At 38.7% G+C, this 25,617-nt stretch overlaps 1 protein-coding gene across 3 annotated transcripts in view; it reads left to right on the top strand.

Moving 5' to 3' along the window:
* The window catches only part of ACOX3 (acyl-CoA oxidase 3, pristanoyl), a 43,423-nt gene extending 20,123 nt beyond the window's left edge, over positions 1-23,300 (top strand). For all 3 annotated transcript variants that reach the window (XM_076335867.1, XM_076335868.1, XM_076335869.1), the window contains 11 exons: positions 7,171-7,267; positions 7,688-7,870; positions 9,262-9,384; positions 10,399-10,519; positions 11,582-11,701; positions 12,381-12,494; positions 14,165-14,280; positions 16,926-17,100; positions 17,568-17,635; positions 18,328-18,414; positions 22,018-23,300. In XM_076335867.1, coding sequence (XP_076191982.1) covers positions 7,171-7,267; positions 7,688-7,870; positions 9,262-9,384; positions 10,399-10,519; positions 11,582-11,701; positions 12,381-12,494; positions 14,165-14,280; positions 16,926-17,100; positions 17,568-17,635; positions 18,328-18,414; positions 22,018-22,137 — 1,324 coding nt within the window. In that variant the 3' untranslated portion in view covers positions 22,138-23,300. The remainder of the gene's footprint in view (positions 1-7,170; positions 7,268-7,687; positions 7,871-9,261; positions 9,385-10,398; positions 10,520-11,581; positions 11,702-12,380; positions 12,495-14,164; positions 14,281-16,925; positions 17,101-17,567; positions 17,636-18,327; positions 18,415-22,017) is intronic.
* The last annotated feature ends 2,317 nt before the right edge of the window (positions 23,301-25,617 follow it).

Consider the following 25,617-nt stretch of genomic DNA (forward strand, 5'->3'; position numbering starts at 1 on the left):
CTGAACAACCCCAACTCTCTCAGCCTTTCTTCACAGGAGAGGTGTTCCACCCCCCTGATCATTTTCGTGGCCCTCTTCTGGACCCGCTCCAACAGGTCCGTGTCTTTCTTATGCTGAGGGCTCCAGAGCTGGACGCAGTACTGCAGGTGGGGTCTCACCAGAGCAGAGTAGAAGGGCAGAATCACCTCCCTCGACCTGCTGGCCACGCTGCTTTTGATGCAGCCCAGGATACGATTGGCCTTCTGGGCTGCGAGCGCGCATTGCTGGCTCATGTCCAGCTTTTCATCCACCAGTCCCCCCAAGTCCTTCTTGGCAGGGCTGCTCTCAATCCCTTCATCCCCCAGCCTGGATTGACACCGGGGGTTGCCCTGACCCAGGTGCAGGACCTTGCACTTGGCCTTGTTAAACCTCATGAGGTTCTCACGGGCCCACTTCTCGAGCTTGTCCGGGTCCCTCTGGATGGCATCTCGTCCCTCAGGTGTGTCAACCAACCACTCAGCTTAGTGTCATCTGCAAACTTGCTGAGGGTGCACTGGATCCCACTGTCTAGGTCATTGATGAAGATATTAAACAGTACGGGTCCCAATACGGACCCCTGCGGGATGCCACTTGTCACCAGTCTCCATCTGGACATTGAGCCATTGACCACTACCCTCTGGGTGCGACCATCTCACCAATTCCTCACCCCCCGGACAGTCCACACATCAAATCCATACCTCTCCCGTTTAGAGAGAAGGATGTTGTGGGGGACCGTGTCAAAGGCCTTACAGGGGTCCAGAGAGACAACATCTGTAGCCCTTCCCGTGTCCACTGATGTAGTCACTCCATCATAGAAGGCCACTAGGTTAGTCAGGCAGGACTTGCCCTTGGTGAAGCCATGCTGGCTGTCTCGAATCACCTCCCTGTCCTCCATGTGCCTTAGCATGGCTTCCAGGAGGATCTGTTCCATGATATTCCCAGGCACAGAGGTGAGACTGACTGGCCTGTAGTTCCCCGGGTCTTCCTTTTTTTCCTTTTTAAAAATGGGGGTTGTGTTTCCCCTTTTCCAGTCAGTGGGAACTTCACCGGACTGCCACAACTTCTCAAATACAATGGATAGCAGCTTAGCAACTTCATCTGCCAGTTCCTTCAGGACCTGTGGATGGATCTCATCGGGTCCCATGGACTTGTGCACCTTCAGGTGCCTTAGATGGTCTTGAACCTGATGTTCTCCCACAGTGGGCAGCTCTTCGTTCTCCCAGTCCCCGCCTTTGCCTTCTGCGCCTTGGGCGGTGAGGCTCGAGCACTTGCCGGTGAAGACCGAGGCAAAAAAGTCATTGAGTACCTCCGCCTTCTCCATGTCCCAGGTAGCCAGGTCTCTCGTTTCGTTCCAGAGAGGGCCCACATTTTCCCTCGTCTTCCTTTTATCCCTGAAATACCTATAGAATCTTTTCTTGTTGCCCTTGATGTCCCTGGCCAGATTTAATTCTCTCAGGGCTTTAGCTTTCCTAACCTGATCCTTGGCTGCTCGGACAATTTCTCTGTATTCCTCTCAGGCTGCCTGTCCTTGCTTCCACCCTCTGTAGGCTTCCTTCTTGTGTTTGAGTTTGTCCAGGAGCTCCTTGTTCATCCATGCAGGCCTCCTGGCGTTCTTGCCTGACTTCCTCTTTGTTGGGATGCATTGCTCCTGAGCTTGGAGGAGGTGATCCTTGAATATTACCCATCTTTCTTGGGCCCCTCTTCCCTCCAGGGCTTTGTCCCATGGCACTCTACCGCTTAAGCAGATCCCTGAAGAGGCCAAAGTCTGCTCTCCTGAACTCCAGGCTAGTGAGCTTGCTGTGCTTTGCAATGGTTGCAGTTGTTTCACTAGGAAGATAGGAGCTGAAGTACATGGTTGAAGCCTAAATAGCCTTCAGAGCTTCATCTTACAATCTGAAGCAGTAGTTCCATGAAGATAATTTCCATCCTCGGCTTCTTTGGTTGTTTGCTTCTACTCCCACACTGCCTTTTTCTTCATGCTGAGACAAACATTCGTGTAGCTGTGTAGGGGATTCAGCTAGGGAAGTGGAACTGTCTGAAAACTAATCTGACAAAAAAAACCCCAAAATTTGGCTGTCTTCAACCAGATCATTTGTCAGGTCTGGTTCACTGCAAGGCCACAGAAGAGGCTGTTCCAGTACAGGGAAAGGGACAGTACAGGGATGTGAATAAGAAAGCAAGTGTAGAAATCAGTCCTGCTTCTCAAATAAACAAGCTTATGCTTGGTTAATGTTTTTATTGTCCAGCAGCCTCTGGACAGAGTCACAAACAATTGCGATAGTAATGAAGCAGCTATAAATTAAAAATAAATGTTAAAAATGCCTGTACCTGTACTTAAATTATCTGAATACAGTACCATCAATCCTTCAATCCCTGTGAACAGTGCCACTTTCACATTTAAACCAAATATTTTGCAAGACACATCTTGCATATTTGCAATTTAAGTCAAAACAGTGATTTTGCAGTGGAATCATTGATATTTCCCTGTTTTGCCCTCTCCGCTTAGCTTCTACAGTCAAGGTTAGACACTATATGGGTACCTACAGTGCTGTGCACATTGAGAAGATGTAGTCACATTGCTAAGGAGTGCTGCCTTATCCCCTCATTTTTGTCATTCACAAGTACCTCAAAACTGTGTAGCCATAGCCAGTTCGTTGCAATGCCTGTCACACTGACAGGCGTTTGATGGTGCTAATGGGGAAAGATAGGTTCAGATCCGGTCAAACATTTGTTTTATCACCCACAGAAATAGAGCCTCGCATCTGCAGTGAACTTCAAAAGTCTTTTTTCTTCGTTAGCAGAGCTCTGTCAGCTCTCGACAGTTGCAGAGTCTGCACATCCAGAACTCCTTGCAAGACTGGCACTTAGACTTTGAGAACTTTAGGGTGCGTGGGTCATTGTGCATCCATGAAGTCCATTAAGATAGGATTAGGAGGCCTATAAAGTGCTATATTGTTTTATCATTGCTATTGAGCATTACTGTTACAGAGCTGCATTCTTAGATTAGAGCCTTGATTGTAGAAACTAGAGCTAAAATATTGCCTTGCAGTTTTCCCCAGCTTCTCTGTAATTCTTCTCAACTCTAACCTTTCTGTGAGTTTCAGTCTGGAATATGTGGCTGTTTTCTTTCCTTCTGCAAGTTTTTCACCAAACCTCTGAAGTGTTATTCTTCCCAAGGTTTACTGTATCCCATAAAGAGCCGTGAGATCACTTGAATCACAGCCTTCCAATACCATTCACCTGCTTTCTGTTTCTGGCTGGAAGGATTGAGGGAACTGTCACTGCGCCATCTCTAACGTAGTCAATAACAAAAGCTGGCAGGAAAGGCATTTTAGTGAGTCTGAAATTCACCAAAGCGTGCTTGAGCTATTTGTTCTATAGGCAACAGCTTATTAATTTAGTACTGGCAAAACGAGCTCCTAGCTTTTCCAGCTGCTCCTTTTTTATCAGCATTACTGCACACCAGATGCATTACTATTGCATGATTTAAAGTCAGTAAGATTAACTTTGCTTGAAATGTTCCCTAAACTACTGGCCAAAGAACCCAAACAAGAATGCTACTATTGGAATAGCGCTTCACTCTGCTCAGCTAATCTAGGTAGAAATCTATACGATACAGTTTTTTTTACCTGTGGGCTACATGATGCAAAATTGCACATTGCTGTAGAGCCCCATGACATATATTTAAAGTGACAGCTATCTGTCTTTCTTGCTGAGAAGTCTTAATCTCAGTCACACTATTTGCTATGCAGAAGAGGCCCTAAGTAGGGTAGCTTTCAAACCTATGGTCTTGTCATCACCATGTGAAATTTAGCCATTTTCCAAACTTGCTGGTACATGATATCCCCATGACTGTGTATACAGTTCCATTATTGTAAGATATTTCTTCAATTCTTTAAAGAGATTTTTCCCCCTAAATGCGTTGACAGATGTGGTCCATGTCTATTCACTATGCTTTCTATTCACTGTGCTTTCTAGGCTAATAACCATTAGAAATGTGATCGTTGACTTCATTAAATCTTACTACTTATTTTTAATATGTTCCGATATCAAGTTCAAATTGGCCAGTATGTCTAACAATTTCAAATAGCAAAGTTCTTGGAGAAGGAGCATAACAGAAGTTGGCAGTGATCTCACAAGGTTGCCTAACTCCCAGGTCCTGTAAGGTACTGCTTTTATTTTCAACGCTGGTGCTCATAGGCAATATATCTTATTTCTTTACGCATGGGAATTTTCTGTGTGATTTTTAATTGCTAGTTCTGTCTCTCTCTTTTGCTTCTCAAAGTTTTTGCCATCTTATATGCGTTTATTTTCATAGCAGCTTACAGAAAAAGAAGGAAATAATGTCTCTGTAATGGACAATATCAAGGGAAAAATCTAAACTTTCAAAAATTGTTATTTGAGCTAATTTTGATTTTAAGAAAATAGATTGTTATATAATGATTGGAAATGTATTCTGGTTCACTAGCTGTGAAAAAAGTTATTATAAGAAGGGTATACATATGGGTTTTAATCAAAATAATTCTAGATAATCTTTTATGTGGTACAGAATTAGCTACATTATATTTATGTTGGACAGATTATAATAAAACTTTCTACAAGATTTTTCTCTCTTTCCAACAAAAGACTTCCTCTAGATTAAACTATTTGGGATTGTATCACAACAGGTGAAAGTGGGTAAAACTGTTTAGGTCACTTTGGGAGCTGTTTTGTTTGGCACACATCTGCCACATGTTCAATATTAGTAGGCTTGAATTTCCTAAAAGTACGTTATTAGTATATAGATTTATATATTAGTAGCTTTGAATTTGCTTTTTAAGAAGTCTAGAGTTTCAAGCACTTGTCAATGTAAATAATTTTTTACAACTGCACAGCTTTGCTGAATGAATTAAACTAATCACTACAGTGTAAAACACAAAAGGACAATTTGCCATCTTGTTCATTGTCATTACTACCATGAATCTTACGGTTCGTCACACACAGGACTAAACACGCTCCAAGTATGTATTTGCAAAGAGAGGGCCCGAGAGATGGAGCCCTTCAAAATTTCTTCCTAATCTGTGCCCCGAAGATTGTATCATCTCTCTGTTAGGTCAGCTCTTCCTTTAGTCTGGCTTATGATTCCAGTTTTTATCACCCATTCAATAGCTTTTAAAAATAATATTTCATTGCTTTCTTCCATGCATTTTTTCCTACTTGGGAGGGATCCTTTATAAAGATCCATGAAGCTCCCTTACTTTCATCGCTCCGATTCCTCCTTAAAATTCTCATTTGCTCTAATGGCTTATAAAAAAATGCCAATGCTTAGCTGCCAGCGTGCTGTGACTGGCAGGTATCATATCAAGAAAGTATTCTTCAGTAGTTAGTGTCTGCCTCACTGTTTGTTTGAACACATTTCTAGCTTCTTGCCTTATGCTTGGATTGTAAGCTCCTAGGAGGAAGCACCTTCTTGTAGTTCTATGGATATACGGTAACTAGGAAAAGAGAGTGCTATACTAAGGACCTAAACCTTGCCACACACCCTCTCCTGTAATTAAAGTAATGAGTAATCATAATTAAAAAGCTCAAGTTCTGTCTAACATGCATGCTATTGCTTAAAAACATTGGAGTTGCTATACAGTTTTAGTTGTGGTGGATTTTATTTGGGATATAGGGAGCAGAGAATGTGAATTTAACCAAAAGATCTTTTCTGAATGAGATTTTTTATTTTCAGTGATATGAAAAAAAATATTAACAAAGATGGAAATCAGATTTTTGGAAATTCTGAATTTGCTTCTGTTACAAAGTAGTGTTGTCTCACTGAAACTGACACTTAACAAAGCACTTTTTAGCATCATTAAGGCCAGTAAGCAGCTGGTTCTTAGTTAGGATAGCATGCTTTTCTCTGTGACTAAGTCCGAAAATACTGTGTATCTCTAAGGCTAAATAAATTCAGTATGCAGATACATTTCCGTGGAAACAACTCGTAATTTTAAAGCACATGCAGCATGCAGCCCTTATGTAATTTATTAATGTGAAAGACCTGGTTTTCGTGAGCCTTATTAAATAGATCAGCCTGTATTGGCAGGAAAAAGGAATTTGCTTTGATTACAAATACAGCTTTTCAAATGCTATTAGATACTGAGATATTCGTGAGTGGAGCTGATGTTACTGATATTGTGCCAAGTTGTATTGCCCGTATGGGTGAAACAGTTCATACACTTTCTTCCTGAAGAATATGAATACTCAGGACATTCTACCTATTCTAACAACTTCCTTCTTTATTGCTGCTAGGGTGCCACCATTTAGAAAAGGTTATCTTCCTTTTTAAGATGCCACATTCCAGGGAACAGAAATCCTAGTTTGAGTTTAAACAAAGGAAAATTCTCCATTCAGTTCCTTCTCAGGGCACTATTTCAGCTATGTCCTCATTTGTATTGCAATAATATGAATGATCCTCACAGTTCTATATTTTAGACTCATAAAAATATATAGTGTCTCTCTTTCAAAGCAGTCTCCTGACTGGACTGAACAACACAAAGCACATGGTTCAGCAGAATTGTTTGTGGCAGGGAATTGTTAGGAGTCAGAATGGCCCAGTCAGGTTCTAAGCAGGAGAAGGAAGTTCATCTTCGCAAGCTTTTCAATAGCTGAGATATCAAGCCAAGTAACTTACCTAAACTCATGCAGTCTGAGAATTCAGTTCAGGCTTCTGGGCTGTTGGTGAAAGTGTCTGTCAAACTGCCTCTGTATAAGGTCTCTAATAAGTAACTTTACCTGTCCCTCCCCTCAAACAGAATACGTTGCTCATCCTTCCATTAGTTGTTTACTTCTTTACTTACGAAGCTGCTGAAATGGTCTCCTAGAGTCAGTAAGGTGGGGTTTTTTTTGTTTTTGTAAGCATCATCTTTTTTTAAAAAAAATGAACTGAAGAGTTATAACAAATAATTTCCCATCTTGAATCTCCTCTTCTGCCCTGAGTCTGAATGCATTTATTCTCCCAGGCATATTCTCCTAAAATTACCTACCTGGCTTGATGGACACTGTTTTCAGCTCACTGATATGCCTGAGATCATTGTGCAATCGTGTCTGTTGTGACCTTTTTTCTGTAATGTAGATACCTCAGACTGTGTCGAGGTAGATTTTACATTGCTTGTGTATTTGTTTAAACAGATTTGCCATGTTCCACAATGTCAGGATACCTAAAGAAAACATACTGAATATAGCTGGAGATGTCACAGCTGAGGGGAAGTACTCAAGTTCAGTCAAGGTATGAATCAAGGTTTTGTTTCATTAGTACAGTTCATTAAATATACAAAGGTATAAGTAGATTAAGAGACAGAGCATGGGCCTCTCATGTTGGGAAGTACTAGATACCTGGACTTACATAAGGCTGTTGACAATTTCACATGAGATAGTCAGAATGCTGCTTTTTTAATTGCCTTTCAGAGATGTCTCAACTCACCTTACTGATTTTACTGACTTCTTGCTCTTTGCGCAATCCCACTGATCCCAAAGTAGTTTAGAGAAACTACTTTGAGTCTTACCTGAATGCCTTATCTGAATGTGCCAAGAAACAAAATTGGCCAATCCTCTGGGCTTCTGATCATGCTACCAGAGTTGTATCTTTAGGGAGAATGTAGATGAAATGTTAGCCTCACCATTCAGTCTTTGCCTTTTATTCATACAGGATGTTAAAGAGAGTTTTAGTGCAGCTCTGGGACCCTTGTCCACTGGCAGAATTCTGATCACGGCAGTTTCCACGACCAATTTAAAGCTTGCCTTATCAATAGCCATTCGCTTCTCAGCAGCTCGCCGTCAGTTTGGACCAACTGATGATGAAGAAATACCGGTTCTTGAATACCAAACACAGGTAGATACTTTGGAATTCACATCTACAGACTTCTATATAATGAAACTCAGATTCAGAGCTACTGCAGATCAAAATAGCGACACTGAAGTTAGTGAAATTGAAGTTGTCTATGTCATCTGAAGTGTCATTCTAGTGCAGCTGTGGGGGTTCATTCCAACTCAAGACCTTCTCCTGGCATGATCAGGCTTTTGACATAAGTTCTTGGAATAGCAAAACCCAAAATATTCATGTTTCTCTGAAGTACCTAGAAACATTTTTCTTCTAAAATAGTAACCTTTTCAGAGAAAGACTGTCTTCTATGCACACGTGAAAGTACTGCAGATGTAGAAACTAGTATTTGTTTAAAAATGTCAGTGCCTCTTTTGCTGCTATGCTAATTTTCTCTTTTTTAGCCTTTATGCTTTAAAAGTATAGAAATCAATGACATTCATTGTGTTGAAGTCTCAAGCTAGCACTAATTTTGAGAGGAATATAACCAATGTTTTTCTGCAGATTATGCAGATGAAAAACACCTTTTGCTCTGAAAAAATAGAGCAAGAGTATGTAAGGTAGCTGGGAAATAGAGAAAATTCAGATCTGCTGAATGAGAAAGGTTAATATATAAGAAGTGCTGAAAACAAACCTACCTAGTTTGTCCTTGCAAAGTGGGTGCTTTTTTCCAGGTTTGCACTTAGTCTTGCAACTTTGAAAGATTTCATGGGTTTCTACAAACTGGCAAAAGATGCCTTCTTTCCACCTCTTCTGAATAAGACGGGGTCTGCTTCCCACTATTCTTCGAGTCTCTCAGTTTTTCTCAGTTTTGGCTTGTTCTGTGGGCTCTGCTTGCTGAACCTCTCATTCCCTTCTTGCTCTACCACAAAAGCTTCCTCAAGTAGTTTCTTTTTTTCTTTATGGGCTCTGAGTTGCATGGAGCAGCAAAGATGCCTTTTTCTCTGCTTCCCAGCCCTGTTTTTTATTCACAGAATGCAACCAGCGCTAACATACATTCAGCAATGAACAAGCAAGTGAAACAGTTACAACCTCTGTCATGTTGGTACTGAAGAAACACATGAATCATGACTGGCCCCAGCATGCCAGACATTGTATAAACACAGGGCAAAAAATATGTCGTCGGTCCCCAAAGCTTCAGTGAACTTTTGCACTGGTTTAAAAGAATGTTTATGACAAAGTCATAAAGTGCATGAACTAGAATAACATAACTGTAATTTGTGTATAGAGTAGTTACACTTAATTATGTTTAGAGAGGGTTATTGTTAAGTTCTCCATAAAACAGTTTTCCAATTTGAACAAAGTAAAAACGAATGGGTTAGTTCAATACTATAAGATAATTACATATATATAACTATAAAAAAAATCAATTTGAGATCAAATCTATTTAATTTTTATTCTAGCAATGGCGTCTTCTTCCTTATCTGGCTGCTGCATATGCCTTAGATTATTTCTCCAAATCCCTGTTTGAGAACTTCATAGAATTTTATGCAGGCTTATTGACAAAGCAAAGGAGTCAGAGACAGGTGAGATATTTACACATTTCTTCTTCACTGAGTTCTTACTATAATAATCTGGAAATTGTTAACTGAAGGACCTACTTAGAAGTCTTAGGCCATCTTACGATGAAGAATGCTAGAGCAATGTCTCAGAAATACGGGACATACAAAGTAATGATTAAAGTTGCATTCAGAAAAGCATCCAAATTAGTTTTGATGGCGTGGTTAAAGTTTTATTGATTTCTGTGGGATTTAACGTTATGTTTCCTTGCAGAATTGTTTATCATAAATATATGATGATAATGCATATTCAGCTTATAACTGTTGTAAATGATACTACAGGAGGCATATATCAAAGACTTTCTGAAATGAGACTATTCTTAATTCCTGCACAGACTCTGTGAGTCTGGCTTGAGTTTGCCATTCATATTCATGCCTTAGGATAAATATTTTTGGAGAAAAAAGTTAAAGACTTTTGAGTCTTAATACTGAATTTCTCATGCACAATCAGACCATTGGAAGCCACCCCTTTAAGTTTTCCTACTCTTTGCAAAATTGATGCTTGAAAGATCAGTGAAAACCATGTAAGGCAGTAAAGATTATAAGTATCCCCTTGCTGACTGGGGAGAGAGGGATTGCTTATGTCACAGAGGGGATAGCAGCTTTCTCTGGACATGCCACCTTCAACCACCTGCGTCTCCATCTTTGGGAGGAAAAGGTTGCAAGCAGTGAACTATCCCATGCAATGCCATGGCAGCTGGCACATCTGAGCTAAGATGTACCCATGTGTCCATTACCTGGCCCAAATTATTGCTGTCCCATATAAGAAAGTTAGTGCTGAAGGTTTTTCAGTTGTGGCAGGGTTTTTCTGTGGCAGCAAAAATATGCTCTGCCCTTACATAGATCTCAGAAAATTTTATGTATGTATGCCAGTTACTCTTTCCTTGATTATAAAGCAGTACATGTAGCTATGGCTTTAACTGGTCACAAACTTACTTTGTCTAAAAGTTATTACTCACTTGTAACTTGTTTTTCACAAAGGCTGATATGGGACGTGAGATTCATGCCGTATGTGCTGCCAGCAAACCACTGTCTTCTTGGACTGCTCAGCAGGCAGCCCAGGAGTGCCGAGAGGCTTGTGGAGGACATGGTTATCTTGCCAGTAAGTTACAGACTACTGCATACACTGATCAGAAAGAGAATGGTTATGTTGATGTGTTCTTTGACTGTTGTTGTGTCAATGGTGTCTGAATTTTAGCAATATGTTTAGAAATGTTTTTTTCCTCATATCCATATTTTTAAAGTTCATTTCATACCAGATTGTTGTGGTTTAACCTGGCAGGCAGCTAAGCACCACACAGCCGTTCGCTCACTCCCCCCGCAGTGGGATGGGGGAGAGAATCGGGAAAAAAACATAAAATTCATGGGTTGAGATAAAGACAGTTTAATAGGACAGAAAAGGAAGGGAAAATAATTAATAATAATAATAATGATGATAATGATAATATAATAATAAAAGAATATACAAAGCAAGTGATGCACAATGCAATTGCACAAATGCACCTGCCGACTGATGCCCAGCCAGGTCCCAAGCAGTGGTCGACGCCCCCCGGCCAACTCCCCCCAGTTTATATACTGAGCATGATGTCACATGGTATGGAATATCCCTTTGGCCAGTTTGGGTCAGCTGTCCTGACTGTGCCCCCCCCCAGCTTCTCGCTGGCAGGGCATGAGAAGCTGAAAAGTCCTTGACTATTATAAGCACTACTTAAAACTAAACTAACTAAAACATCAGTGTGTTATCAACATTGTTCTCATACTAAATCCAAAACACAGCACTATACCAGCTACTAGGAAGAAAATTAACTCTATCCCAGCTGAAACCAGGACACTGATACCACAAAAAAAACCTAAACCCGTGCAGCATCTGCACCAGCATTTGGACAGACTGTACATGTGATTCAGTCTCAATTCCAAAAATAAAGATGCAGACTTTATAGATGAAAATTCCCCTTGTAAAATGAATGCTACACTTTTCTAAAATCTTTCCAGTATATTCATTTTCACAAGCTAAACAGTGAACTTTCAAGCTCATCTGTTGGTAAAATAGTTATACATACAGGAACAGACAACTCTTGCATTTTGCACAGAATAATTATTTAATCCCTCTTAGCTTCCATTAATACATTGCAATATATTAAATTGTGCACTTTTTCTTATTTAGTGAATCGTCTGGGTGAAATCCGAAATGACAATGATCCAAACTGCACATATGAGGGAGATAACAATGTCCTGCTTCAGCAAACCAGCAACTACTTAATGAGCTGGATGAATTGCATAAGAGGTAAGTTTTCATTGTGGAATCCTATGCTGGACCCAACAGTGCATAGCTAATGGAATTAGGAGGTAATTTCATACTGAAAGCAATTGACAATCATTTAATCATTTAGTAGAGCATAAATAATGTGCTACAGACTCCATCATATCATACATTCACAATAGACAGAAATTTGCTGCAAGAAATATTCTTTCTCCTAAGTCTTGCAGAAGCTAGCTAGATGTTTTGCCATCCCTAACCAGGTTAAGTAGTATCTTACTCCCTGAGAAGTGCAGTTTAGTTCAATGGAACTACTCCTAAAGTCGTCGTAAGTCTGGGTACCCTCTGCTCATTGTACTTAAAATAGTTCATATCGCCTAACTTGGTAGCAATATCCATCAGTACGTTTTGTAGTTCTCTAGATTTTGTTTCAATTTTCTAGCAGTGAGTTTCACCAGCATCTCACAGAACTGGAAAACTCAGCAATAGGAGTTGAATCTTATGGGGCTTATAGGCAGTGATGTCAGGTTTTTCAGAACTTGTCCACCAGTCCTCATTTGGCTGGACTAGGCCATAATAAAATAAATATTATGGCCTAATTGCATCTGGCCTATCAAGTGTATGCATGGCTTTGTAATAGGCTTTTAGTTCCCAAGAGCCTGATTTCTTTTCTCATAAATCATTTTTATTTTCTTTGGTGTTTCAGATAAAGCTCCTTTGGAATCCCCTTTTGGAACAATAAACGTTTTGCAAGACTACCATCATATCCTTGGCTGGAAATTCACAGCCGTTAGTGTTGAAGAATGCATGGACTCCTCAGGTAGCCTTCTGCTGTTGTTAAACTGATTCTAGAATCTCTAAATTCCTTTCCAGAGGAAAGGATCCAGAGATTTGAGATTCAACCTCTGCTACTTATTAGGTATTTGTCATATTACTATTTGCTGACTTTCTTTGTATTATATGCATTTCAATTTACTAAGAACATAGTTTGCATTTCAAAATACGTCCTGTTATTCCCCGCCTCAATTCTGGAATGGAGGATAGCATCAGATATTTTTCTTCCATTTTTGTTCCTCTAAGATAGCATTTGTGATCCAGTTTTTTTGCCACTGTATTGTTGTTTTCAAGTGAAACTCTTGTAAGGGGCTTTGTTTGCCACTACCTTATATCACTAAAATACCTTATTTTAGAAAACCATACAAGTGATTTAGAAATACATTGAAAAGGCTTTAATTGTGTCTGCTTTTGACAGTTGCTTTTGGTCACATAGAGAAAAATGAGTAATGGTGAAAGAAAATTCCCTGCAGTTTTCCTGGCTTACTCTGCTATAATCAAATCAAATATGACATTAGATGCCATTCCCACTTTTGTATCACTGAGAGTCCAGATTGGCCCTTGGAGGCAAAAAGTAACAAAGAAATGAGGAGATAATGAGATGGTGACAGGGCATTGAGCAGAAGTGGATCTGTGAAACTGAGAACATACTGGGGGAAGAGACTCCAGTCAATATATAAGGGGCAATCGAGTTGATTCCTAGAATTCAGTAACCACTATCAGTGCTCAAATAATTGCAGAAAAGCTGAACTTTGGATAGTGATGCATAGTACCAAGTGAGATAGTATCATAATAGCTATGGGGTAAAATCTGAATAACTTCAAAATACAAAGGCTTATAAGAAAAAACTAGTTCAAATCAACTGTGTGCTTTCTTTGTAGTATGTCTCCAACTTGTGAAATCCAGCAGAGCACAAACTAATACCTAAGCACGTGTTCTTTCCTCTCTTGTAATACCTACTGAACCAGACTATAGTTTTAAAAATACCTGAATATGTTTCTTGTCCCATTCTGTTAGAAACTGGACTGTTAATTTAGGTGCCTAAATTTAGGCACCATGTGAACACTCACAATTGCCCAAATAATATTCTACATTCAGTCTTAAGCTAAGACACAAGCAAGCAGGATTCATACAAGGACTTTATGCTGAAGTACTTTTTTAGTTAATAGTTCCAGGCCGCTCTAAAAATATAACACACTTAGGTACAAACCAGGTCATTCAAATGCGATTACATGTTAGAAGTCATGTGCTTCCACAAAATGTGGACTGTCTTCTGTTCTTGTATTCTCAGAAGAGACTGAGTACCTTGCAGACCTAAGTCTTAATATGGGAAGAAAATAACAAGCTAAAACAATGTGATCGAGTCAGAAGTCTAAATTGAGCTGTGGATATACCTTGTCTTTTAGCTTGGGGTCAGTTTGAACTAGTGTACGGTCAGGCATGGTATGTCTTCACTGTACAGTTACAATCTATCTTACCCAGATGTTATTTATTGCATCTACAGTAATGGGCAAAGTGTCATGTTAATGGATTGATTAATTAACACTTTCACTTTTCATCTTGGGTAACAAAAACTGAGACTGCAGTAGAATCTGCATGTGACTTCTTGCATTGTAAATGTGAATGTTAGGAATTTTGGTTTTCTCTTTTTCACAGTTCCTTTAGCAGCATATAAATGGCTAGTTTGCTACCTGCTCCGAGAAAGTGACCTAAAGCTGAGCAAGGAGAAGCAGTCTGGGCGAAGTGATTTTGAGGCAAAAAACAACTGTCAGGTAATACTTAGCTTTCTTGTTTTATTTACTTATTTTCATCCAAGTTTGTCGGATCCTGTTAGTTTTATCTTCTTGTGTCATGAAGTACAATTTCCTCAAGCATAAAGCAGCAAGTCAAATAACTAGTAAAATATAATACCTGTCCATGTGCATTGTATTGAACATGATAGCAGGAGGACAGTTACCATCAGCAGAAGTCTTCCAGGATATATTTCACTTCAGAAAAGTTGCAGAAAAGTGCTGGGTGTTGTCTGTAATTTTGACAGCACAACTTCTGAAGACTAAATCTACTACTATTAAATCTACTGCAGCATCTGATTATTACATCTCCATCTGCTCTTGTGGCCAAATACATACTGTAGGAAAGAATCTGGCTCTGGCATGTAGGTAAACTAGATGACCTAATAGGTCTTTTCCATCTCTAATTTCTATAGTGCAAAGTACTCATGAAAGATACCAGACTGACAGCATTGGAACCTGAAAAGGAAACATTGACAATCTACATATAGCAGATCCACTCTCTCACCAGAGAGTTTTAACAGCTAGGAATGGCTTAACTCCAAATTTCAGTGTATATCCCCAAGCTCCCCAAATTCTTCCGTTACCTCCATGAGAAAAACTGGCTCGCATCCAAGGAAAGAACACTTGTCATTTGTCACTGAGGAGAGAGATCTGTTCCCTGAAGATGGCCAGTGTCATTCACCTTATCTGCAAAGCTCATTAAAAAACATCAGAAAGGAATATTCAACTCTGCACCTAGAAAGAGCCAGCCTAGCTTCAACAGGGGATGGTCTGTGTGAAACCACTGATAGAGTGGAGGAAATCTTTCCTGTTTTTACCCTAGAAGCAACTTATTAGAGGAACTCTTCAGGGTCAAATTCAGAACGGGAATTGCCAGAAATTCAAATCTGATTGCCTGTCAGTTGGCCAGCTCTTGGGAGGCTGGTTCTGGGGCCAGTGTGTTAGAGAGAATGGTTTGCTCAGAAGTATGAAGGTTCTCTTCTCTTTTACGTTCAAATGTGCTAAAATTTAAAGATAACTAGGCACACAATTGCTTTTGAGAGAGGCATTGATACACCTTAGGTCATTAGGTTTTCTTTTCTCCCTACAATTCATCTTCAGGACAGCGGGATTTTTTATTTTAAATGGCATGCCTGAAAAACATCTGAAAATTATTTACAAGCTGTGCTTTAAAGACATGTACATATTTGATTTAAAACTTTCTGGGCATGAAGAAACACTTTTCTGTCAGCCCAGTGGCTGACTAATATATAATATTTGTTCTTGCTATGGGAGATCTGGAAGAGATTCCTAGCCTATCCCTAGGTTATTTTGGTTTGGAGATAGCTTGATAGAAACAATACAGAAGTGCAAGCAAAGGTAAAGGAGGAAATAGAATTATAGGGGAGAAGAATACGGAATTAATTCTTAATGCTTCATTTGCAATATTAAGACTTATTTCATTCTGACTAGGGAATTGATATTCATATCTAAAAAAGTCCATCTAGTAAGGGGGAAGTCCTCCCTAAACCTGCAGAGAATAGATGTGTATTTTGCAGTTAGTACTTATATCTGAGCTTGGACGTAAGTATGCCACTGAACAGCTATCAAGAGAGAGACAGTAATCTTTGGAATATGCCTTTTTTAAATGCCACAGTGGATTTAAATGCAAGGACGATGTAAGTATTTAAAAGAAAAAAGAAAAACTAATCAACTAATTCTAAATGGAAAAAAAAACCTGAACAAATGGGCTAAAAACAAAGACCAGTTTACAGCATTGCAACAAATCAGCCACAAGAGCAGTGGTTTCATATTCCCCTTCTGTTCACCAACTAGTATGTTTTCAGTCAGTAGTCTATTTCATGGTAGGACATATGCCACGATACAGCAAAGGTGAAGTATATAAAAGTAGACAAGTGTTCCTATGTGAGTACAACCACTTAAGGTTTTATACTCCGTATTAACAGTAACTGGTGACTTGCCTTTCTGATCAGATAGTTGGCAAGCATTAGTTGGATAGTTCTTTCAAAACATACTGCAATCTTTTGCAATCCATAAACAGAATCCACTCATGCTAACATGATCAGATTTTTTACTTATTATTTGAAGGGACTGTAGTAAGTTTTCAATAGGCTACTGAACCACTTTGAAGATTTTATCCTCTTTATAAAACTCTGCATAATATTAAATAAATGTAAACCTACCTTTATCTTCTTGGAGTTATATGGATTTATTAATGATCCTAAAGTCAGCAAACCTGATTTTGCATGGTCTTCTCTCTGATGTAGCTACTTGATCCCATACAGTCTGGGTGCAACTGCCAAATTACACTGGTAACAGACATACAATCTGCGCTCCCTTTGCATTGGTATAAGAGAGTACCCAAACTGGAACACAGTGGAAAATTAGGATCTTATTTCTAAGAGGCATTTCATGAGGCATTTCATGACTAACCTTTGCAAAGACATTGTAGAAAGAGTTTTCTTCTAGAGTTTCTTCTTAGACTTTCTTTAATCTCAAGCTAGATCAGCAGATCTAAATCAACAAATCTCCACTAACTTCACCAGAGCAATGCCATTTAGTACCAGCTGAGGATTGGTTCCCTGTATTTTGTTACTCAGTGTCCTTCTTTTCTGTTTCCTAAGGTGTACTACTGTCGATCATTAGCCATTGCTTTTATTGAACAAACAGTCTTACAAAGATATCATGACTACATTCATGATCCCCACATACCATCTACTCTGCAGCCAGTGCTTAAGAATCTCAGTGCTCTGTATGGACTCTGGTCTTTGAGTAAACATCTGGCTGTGCTCTACCAAGGTGAGATCAGCTCCCTGAATACACTGTGCATGTCACTTTATAAAAGTCCTAACTTGGCAGGGGGAGGGAATCCTAATTAGGATTAGGATCTTATTGCCTATGTAATATAAAATAATCATTCTGGACAAAATTTTCAGGAGCAGGAATCTGGACCGACAAATAAACCTGAAAGACTCTCTTAGCTCAGAGATGATGGAAGGCTCACAAGTTTTGCTGTGGTCCAGTGCTTGGGGGAGAGGATGGGGGATAGGCAGCAAGATGCTGTAGTGTAGCTTGTTAATGCAAAAGGCTCCAAATGTCTTAGATTAATGGTTTTGCAGTCAACTCATTAATGAAAGACAGTCAATCCAATTACACAGGAGCATCTATTTAGTCTCTTGAATACTGAACTGATAAACTCCTTTGAAAAAAAGATTGTATCAGTGTAATCTTAACTGGTATAATCTTCTTTGTGAATGTATTTGCAGGTGGCTATGCTTCTGGTGAAGAAGCTGGTAGATTTATTCAGAATGCTATTCTGGAGCTATGCTACAGGGTAAGCCTTCAATATTGTTTGTTGTGATTAAATAAAAATATAGTATACAAATACTAAAAAAGAGATACATCAGTTATTCTGTATTTCAAGGTGTAAATTAGCAGGATATTACATTAATAGTTTCTGAATAACTTTCTGTAAGGTTTAGTAACTCATTGACCCTGAATCTAGTCCTAGTTTATTTACCAAAAAATGAAAAACAATATATCTTACAAAATAATACTCTGTGATTTGTGGCCTTGCAATCTTCATTGGAAAGCCAGTGAAATACTGCAGTCCAGTTTTATTTATTTAATTATTGTGTTAGCTCGTGAATTTTTTTTCTCAACACAAAAGCTTTTCAAACTGGATTATATTCTTCGCAGGTAAGCAAAATTTCAAAGAAGAATCTGGATGTTATGTTTTTAAAGTTCAAAAATACATGGTTTTATGTGTGTAAACAGTACCACCTTGGTTAAAATTTGTTTTAAAACCCATAAGCAAAGGAGGAAAACATTTAAAATACAATCTCTTTTGGCAATTACCCTGGGAGGAAAAAAAGCAAAATGAATCTAGACTCCTTATTGTGGATTTATCTTAAGTTACCAATAGCTGGTACCATATGAAAATAATCCTTACGCTGCTCTGTAGTTCACAGGTAGCCATAGACAACTACAGAAGTTGCCAAATGCATGTCTTTTGTTTTTAAACAGTTGAAAGATGATGCAGTTGCCCTGGTTGATGTCTTTGCTCCTCCTGACTTCATTCTCAACTCTCCCATTGGTAAAGCTAGTGGAGAGGTAAGAAAACCCATTTTAAAATTTGTAAATTTAATCATTAAGAAGGATATTGCCTGTAAATAGCCATAACATATTCAAGACACTTCACAGCTACAAAGGAAAAGGAAGACACTTTTTCAGTGGAAAGTACCAGAGTTAAGTTGATGTCAGCAGAAAATGACATTTTGCATATGCTGGAGTTAGCCTTCAATGAGAAACTCATACAGTATTGCTCTAGTTTGCTCTTGTGGGCATCTGTGCTGCTGAACAAAAAAAAAAAAATTATACCATCCTCTAAGATTCCTTAAGGAGTAACATGTCTTTAGTATATAGCTTAATACCTTGGAGAGGTAGTAAGGTGTATTTCTTCTCTGCCTAGGACTTTTGCTGCCTTTATTGCTATTCATATTGCACCCAATTTGTGCGACGTTCATAGAAGTGGTGTAGAAATTATACCTTTCTTTTAATTCTTCATAAAATTTTTATTTTAATAGGAGAAAGGAAAACTTAAAACTTGTTCCAGTTTAAAATTATATCAGAAATTGCACAATTCTTTGAGAATTCTGTTTATCCAGTGGGAATTCTAGGATATGACAGAGTATCTTGTACTAACCAGTGCAAGGTACAGCATTACCCAAGGGATCTCAGTAATCTTAATACAGACTTGAAGGATGCAGTTTTGTTAGCACCTCTCCTTGCTTTATGAATATATAATCTATCCTTGTTAAGGCTGAGAGATATTTTTTTGTATAGTCTAAATTACACAAAGCAAGAGCTGAATCAAGAGCATAAGGATGGCCATACTGGATCCAGTTCACAGAATACTCCGTAACTGACAGTTGCCAAGGAGAACACTGTATGAAACAGATGAAATATCAAGGTGTTCTTTCCCTGGTGTCTCAACTGTTGGCAGTCGGTGGTTTAAGAGATATCTCATGCCATAGGTTGTATTTGTATCATTCTGTTTAATAGCCAGAGTTGTATTTACCCTCCATTCATTTTTCCCATCCATTTTCAAATTCAGCTGTCCTTTGGCTTCCATGACACCTTAATTTCTATAATTTAATTATGAGTATTGTGAAAAGATACTTCCTAGTCGCAGTCCATATACATTTACTATCTGTGGGGGCCTTTTCGTTCCTCTGACAGGCCTTGTTTTCCTTCTCTGTATCTTTCCTGGTTCTGCCATATCCTTTCTGAGGTGTCATAACCAGACCTACAAGCAGGATTCAGGATGTGGGTGCAGCATGGATTTGGCTATACTAGGTCACGGTCCCCCTCTGCTTTTTTTTCCTTGACACACTTAAAGAGCTGTATTTCGTTCCAAAGTCTCAGCAAACCAAAATTCTTGCTTACTGGCCAACCCTACGCAGCAGGGCCAAGCTGTGGGATAACTATTATGTAGAGACTCGTGTCACAGTACGGTAGTTTGGTTTAGTGTGGATAGACCCTGTAGAGAATCACTAGAGCCTGGGGAGGCTGCCAGGAAGTTTGACAGGATTGCTGAGTCAAGTGTACTAGATGCTTTTCAGTATTCTCTGTGTCTTCATGTCTAAAGTTGTCCATCGTTCCCATGGTGATCAAGCAATACAGAAGGCAGCCCAGATGTTTCTAACGAGACACTGACCTAACAGAATGATGACTTTGGTAACAGTCTCTACAAATAAAGGAGGAAAGGCTAGCTCTACATATCCAGCCATCTCAACAAGAGGACTATAATCATCAGTGGAAACTTTGTTTCCATTTCTGTACATTTTGAGGATTACATTAATGAAAGAGGTTATGGGAGGAAAGCTCCAAAGGTAACTCTAAGAGAAGGAACATCATCTGTAAGAATGCTAAGAATATCTGTATTGGCCAAAAGCCCATTTTCACCCATTATTCTGTCTCTAACAGAAGCTGTGAGCAGATGCCATAGGCAGGAATGTAAAATATGGTGCAAGTACACAGTGCCACAATACTACCCCCTTTCTAGCAGTCAGCTGGAAATTTCTTATCAGCAGCTGATAAAGCTGTCATGTGATGGATTTGGCTAGCTCCTCTAGCACTTAGCTCACACAAATATAGAAGCCACAGAGGCTTATTAATATTAGAGCTTAATATTAGGAATATAATATGTGAGACATGCAGATAGGACTCTAAACACTACTGACTTCCTCGTGTACTAAATATTTGGTAAGGTTTTTGTAAATTCATTGAGTTGTATTGAGAAAATAATTTCAAGCAGTGATATCCAACCCTGTAGAATTCAGGAAGCTTTTCTGAACTGCCTCTTAAGTCTGTGGTTTTCAACTTGTGTAAGTATTTTCAACTGAAATTTGAAAACGGTTGCAAATCCCTCACTCAAAAAAAACACTTAATAAAGCTCCTTGTCTCCTGGCTGTCTAATTCGCTATTCATTCCTATCTTTGCAACTTCTAAAAACCAATGCAAATATTTCAGTAAAAATTACAGTATGGTAAAGAATAGATTATCCAAGCATAGCAGGAAAATGAATTTAATTCAGGATAGCCTGTGTTGTACTGCAGTGGAGTGCCTTGCACCATGAGCCACAGATCATAATCAGAGCAGAAGAAAAGTTTCCAAATTTGTTACGGGCAGCTTTAAGCACTGAATAAGAATTTAGATTCTCTTTAAAAGAAACTTCAATGGTGTGGATGTCATTTGCCCATAGAAGCTTTGACAATCTCAGCTTAGGTATGCGAAGTTTTCGCTACATTTATTTCAAGATTAATTAAAAATTGTTAGACAATATTAAATCAAACTTGGAATTGAAGAAATAGTTAAGACTAGCCCACGTAATCAAGGTAAAAATGTATGTAATATTAAATATATTATATTTCGGTATTTATTTAAATCATCACAAATATATAGGGCCAAGCCATCTTCTGATTGAGAAGAAAGGCTTTTCACTTTACATCACTGACTATGTTAATATTGTATTGTACTGTACTCCTACTTACTGCTGAAAGTATGGCCTTCCTTTCCTCATTTTTCTATAATATTATTTAAAGTTTCAAGCTTCAGTTAATTATGAACTGCCGAATATTGCTAAAATTATACTTCTGCAGAATTTACTTCCCATGTACTTTTTTTTAACCGTTCCACATAAATTGCAAATTGATGAAGATGATGAATTAACATTCTGCTTATGAGAGAGGAACTTCTTATGCTTAGATCGAACAGTTCACATCTGGGAGAGAAGTTATGTTACTTTCCAGAAATGTGTTGAAATAAAGGTAAAAACAGACATGCACGCGTGCTTTCAGACACAGTCTTCAGGTTTAGACAGCACAAAGATTAGCTTAATATAACCTTGTTTCCAAATTTCTACCTTTGATAACACAACTCATGTCAAGTTGAAAACAAGAAATTATAAAGGTTACTGGTTTCCTGCTCTTATGCCAAAGATGGTCTAAATGATTTGCACAGATATCTGATGTTTACAGTACTTTGAAATTTTGTGCTTTATCTTTGTATTTATTCTTGCCTGCACATAATTATTCGCATTTGTTATCTAGAAATTCAACCACAATCTCATTTCAACCAATAAGTTAGATAATTTATCTTGCAGAAGTTTTCTTTGTTTTCTGTGTGAATTAACCCTTTTTTATTATTTTGCAGTTATATAAAAATATGTGGGTGGAGATCCTTCAAGGCAGCAAAGCACTGAACAGACCTTCATGGTGGGCAGAATTTTGCATTAATAAACCTGTTACAGGCAGGCTGAGGTCAAATTTGTAAACCAAACAACTTGTGAGAGGTTGGATGGGCCTGAGATGGATACCGTATTTCAAACATCAGGAGGAAATGAGACCATATGTCAAACACTGAAAATGAAAGAGATTTTCATAGAGAAGTGCCAAGTTTTAAAATAACTTTGAAATCAAGTCCAACTTGGTCTCAGGGACTGTTAACATAATAATGACAGGAGCAAGAGCAACATGTCTGCACACTATTCATATTTACACAATTAAATACAAAAAAATGAAGATTCATTGTGATTACTGCTTTGCAAAGTTTCTATAAAAGAAATGTTCCGATCAGTCTCTTGACTTTACTGTTGTATTACAGAAGTTAAATAATGAAAAAACATTTCCCACCAGGGATTATGAATAAGCTGAACAAAAGCAAAATAAAAGAGAATTTGAAGAAAAAAGAAAAAAGACATCAAGAACACCAACAGTGATAAACCTGTATTAAGGGATGGGAATCATTTCTGACAGCCTCTTTGAAGTCTGTGAAGCTATTCTGATTTACTTCATATGTCTCTGTGTTAAACTGTTTTATTGCTCTTTCAATGCAGGAGGGGATTGGGATTTTAGATAATCTGTCTCTGAGTTGTGTATAACTCTAGATGAAATTAATTGAAAACGACTCATTTATACATCTTTTTAAAAAAATGTATGGTAATGCAAACTTGTAAGTCTCATATACGTTCTTGGTTGGTTATAAGGTTTTCAGTACTGCAAAATAAGTATCAAGGCTGGGATACACTGACACGTAGAAACTGCATCTGTGTTTTAGGACAGAATATATTCAAATGAACTATTATAAATATGGTCTTATAAGAACATACAACAGTGATAGGCATTATTGAACATATTAGGATATTTTTCTTTCAGCTATATTAACTATCAAATACTTTTATTCACAAATGGAAGAGACTAACAAGGCTTTGCAGAATATTTTATGGTTTAGATATGCTGTGAAAAACAAATTCATTTTTTCCTTCATTGTATCTATGAGCTGAAGTACTGTTAAAACCTAACTCCTGTTGCCCTTACTGTTGTGAGCAATCCTATCAAGCCAAAGAGATTATTTTATGAGTTAAAAAATTGAGTATTATTTATGGCTGATCAGGGGTGAATTATGGTTTGGGCTATTAAATAAATGTGATTTCAATACTTAAGTGTTGAATTCTACTTGAGCAGAATCAGACCCTTGTCCTTGTGGGGTTTTATAATTTCATCTGTTGTTGCAGTGTCAATATATGAAAGTTTGTAAGTCTTTGCAGACTGCCACAATGTGACCAAGTAGTTCTGTAGAGGCTTCTTTGATTCCATCTAAATCTGACACAGCTCAGGAAACTTTTCATGGCTGGAGAATGCATTGAAAGGCCGGTGTTAAAAAGATTTCTCAGAGTACCTCAAGGTACATTTATTTACTAAACAGACTTTTTTTTTTTAAGTTTTAGTTTGTATTTTTGAGAGCAGTTTGTCAAAGAATCTAGGGACTCCAAGTGCGTAATAACACAAGTACAATTTAGGACAGGCCAGACGGAAGCTTTATTAACTATGATCATAGTGAGAGAACATTCGGAAAGCATCTCCCCCTCGGCTCCCCTGTTCTCGGCCAACTGATTGCAGAGACCCAACCTATATACCATTTCAGAAAAAAGAAAGAAAGAGGTGAGGAAAAGCAATCATTCCAACGTTAACAAAGCCAGGTATCCAGCCCTGGAGGCATGGACTCCTTAGGTAGCTTGCTAACTGCCACAATTCTAAGCAATCAAGCAGTAAATAATATGACTATATGAAGAGATGGCTCTTGGTGGAACCTGTAGTAGTGGCACAACCTGTGTTACCTTAGCTCAGAAGTGGGAAGTTGGAAACAGTCACAGACTGTTAGCTTTTAGTCGAAAGGAATGTCCTTTTAGTAAAGATAACTTCTTAGCCAGACCTCTCAGTCTTACATATTAATAATTTTACCACCACAAGGTCAAGGTCAAGGTCAATTAAAGATGATCACCGTCAACACACTTCAGTAAAAAAAAACAAACAACAAGCAAACAAACAAAAACCCCAAAATGCCAAAACTGTTGTGTATAGTCCTGCTGGAAAAATGGATAAAACCTATCTTGTTAAACCTTACCTGTATATTTTTTTCTGCACTTCATTTTCTTTGCCAGAGATAGTCAGTGTTGCCTGTGTTTTTTCTGCCTCTATTCTTTCTGCTTTTCTAATGAGGTACCATAATTCAGGATGTCCCAATAGAAGCTCTTTGTCTAGCTGTTGAACTGTAGGGAACGATCAAAAATTTAGCCTTCTTTGCTGAAAAAAAACCCAGTATAAAGTATTTATTTTCTTTGAACTCTTTTGCCTCTTCTAATAATGTCCAATAGGTGGCATCATCCCATGGAAAAAAAATAGATCAATACAGCTAAATTCCTATCATTAGATATTATGGAGTCATGGAGTCTCATGATTATCTTCATCTGTTTTCTGTACCTCTAGCAAATCCAGCAAGTCTGTGTTGCTTTCATTTGTGCAGACCTGAAGGAAGTAGGCAGAGCACGTTATGCCCAATATCCAGTGTGAACACCACGATCGCTGACAGTGAAAGGGGCACACGGGGAAGAGACGCCCTGCTCCATAAAATGCAGAGACCAGTAGCATTGATCTGTCACTCTACATTCTGTGCTATCAATTGATCAGTAGCATTATTTCACTGTCTTACACTCATGCGATTTCACCATCACCTCTGAGCTCTTCATAAGTGATACAGTCTTTTCCTGCCTCCTTCCTCACAGCTGGGAAGCAGAGCTGTATATAAATCTTCATATAGACTATGTCTATTTATGAGGCCTTTGTAGCCCAGAAGAAAAACCAAAGGTGTTTGGCATGTAGCTTAAGCCACCTTCATCCAAAAAAACCCCTGAGAAATCAGCTGTGTCACAGTAGAACAGACCTGAAGACCCAATGAGCCCCAAAGATACCCGCCAAACACATGACAAGAAAACCAGACACCTCTGTAGAAATATATCCCTAAGCTGTTCCTGCTAATCTTATTTATTATGACTATTTAGTCAACATCCAAACTCCCTGATAAAAGCTGAGTCCCTCTGTGCTGATAAGGACTGTACAAACTGGCAGGAAAGTGTGCTGTTTGTTCTGAAAAGCTTCTAACTTCGACTAGAGAAAGCACTGCAGAGAGTGCATCATCAAGAACGTGATTGTGGGCAGGCAAAATGGGATACTCGGTAAAATGTCACAGTTACGGACACTAATACGCACGGTCACACAGCTTGCACTAAGCTTAGAGCTTCACGGGATCCTTGGATACCCACACAGTTAATGGCAGGAGTTAGACACCCAAGCACTAAAGCTGAAATAAGTAAAATCAAAGCAGGGGTACCATGAGGCCTTGGGGATTTACTCTTTGTAACACCCCACATCTCTGTACCCCAGCCGTGGGGTGATGGTGGCTGCTCACCAAGACTGT

Source organism: Aptenodytes patagonicus, chromosome 4 (genome assembly GCF_965638725.1).
Source record: "Aptenodytes patagonicus chromosome 4, bAptPat1.pri.cur, whole genome shotgun sequence".
NCBI classification, from domain to species: domain Eukaryota; kingdom Metazoa; phylum Chordata; class Aves; order Sphenisciformes; family Spheniscidae; genus Aptenodytes; species Aptenodytes patagonicus.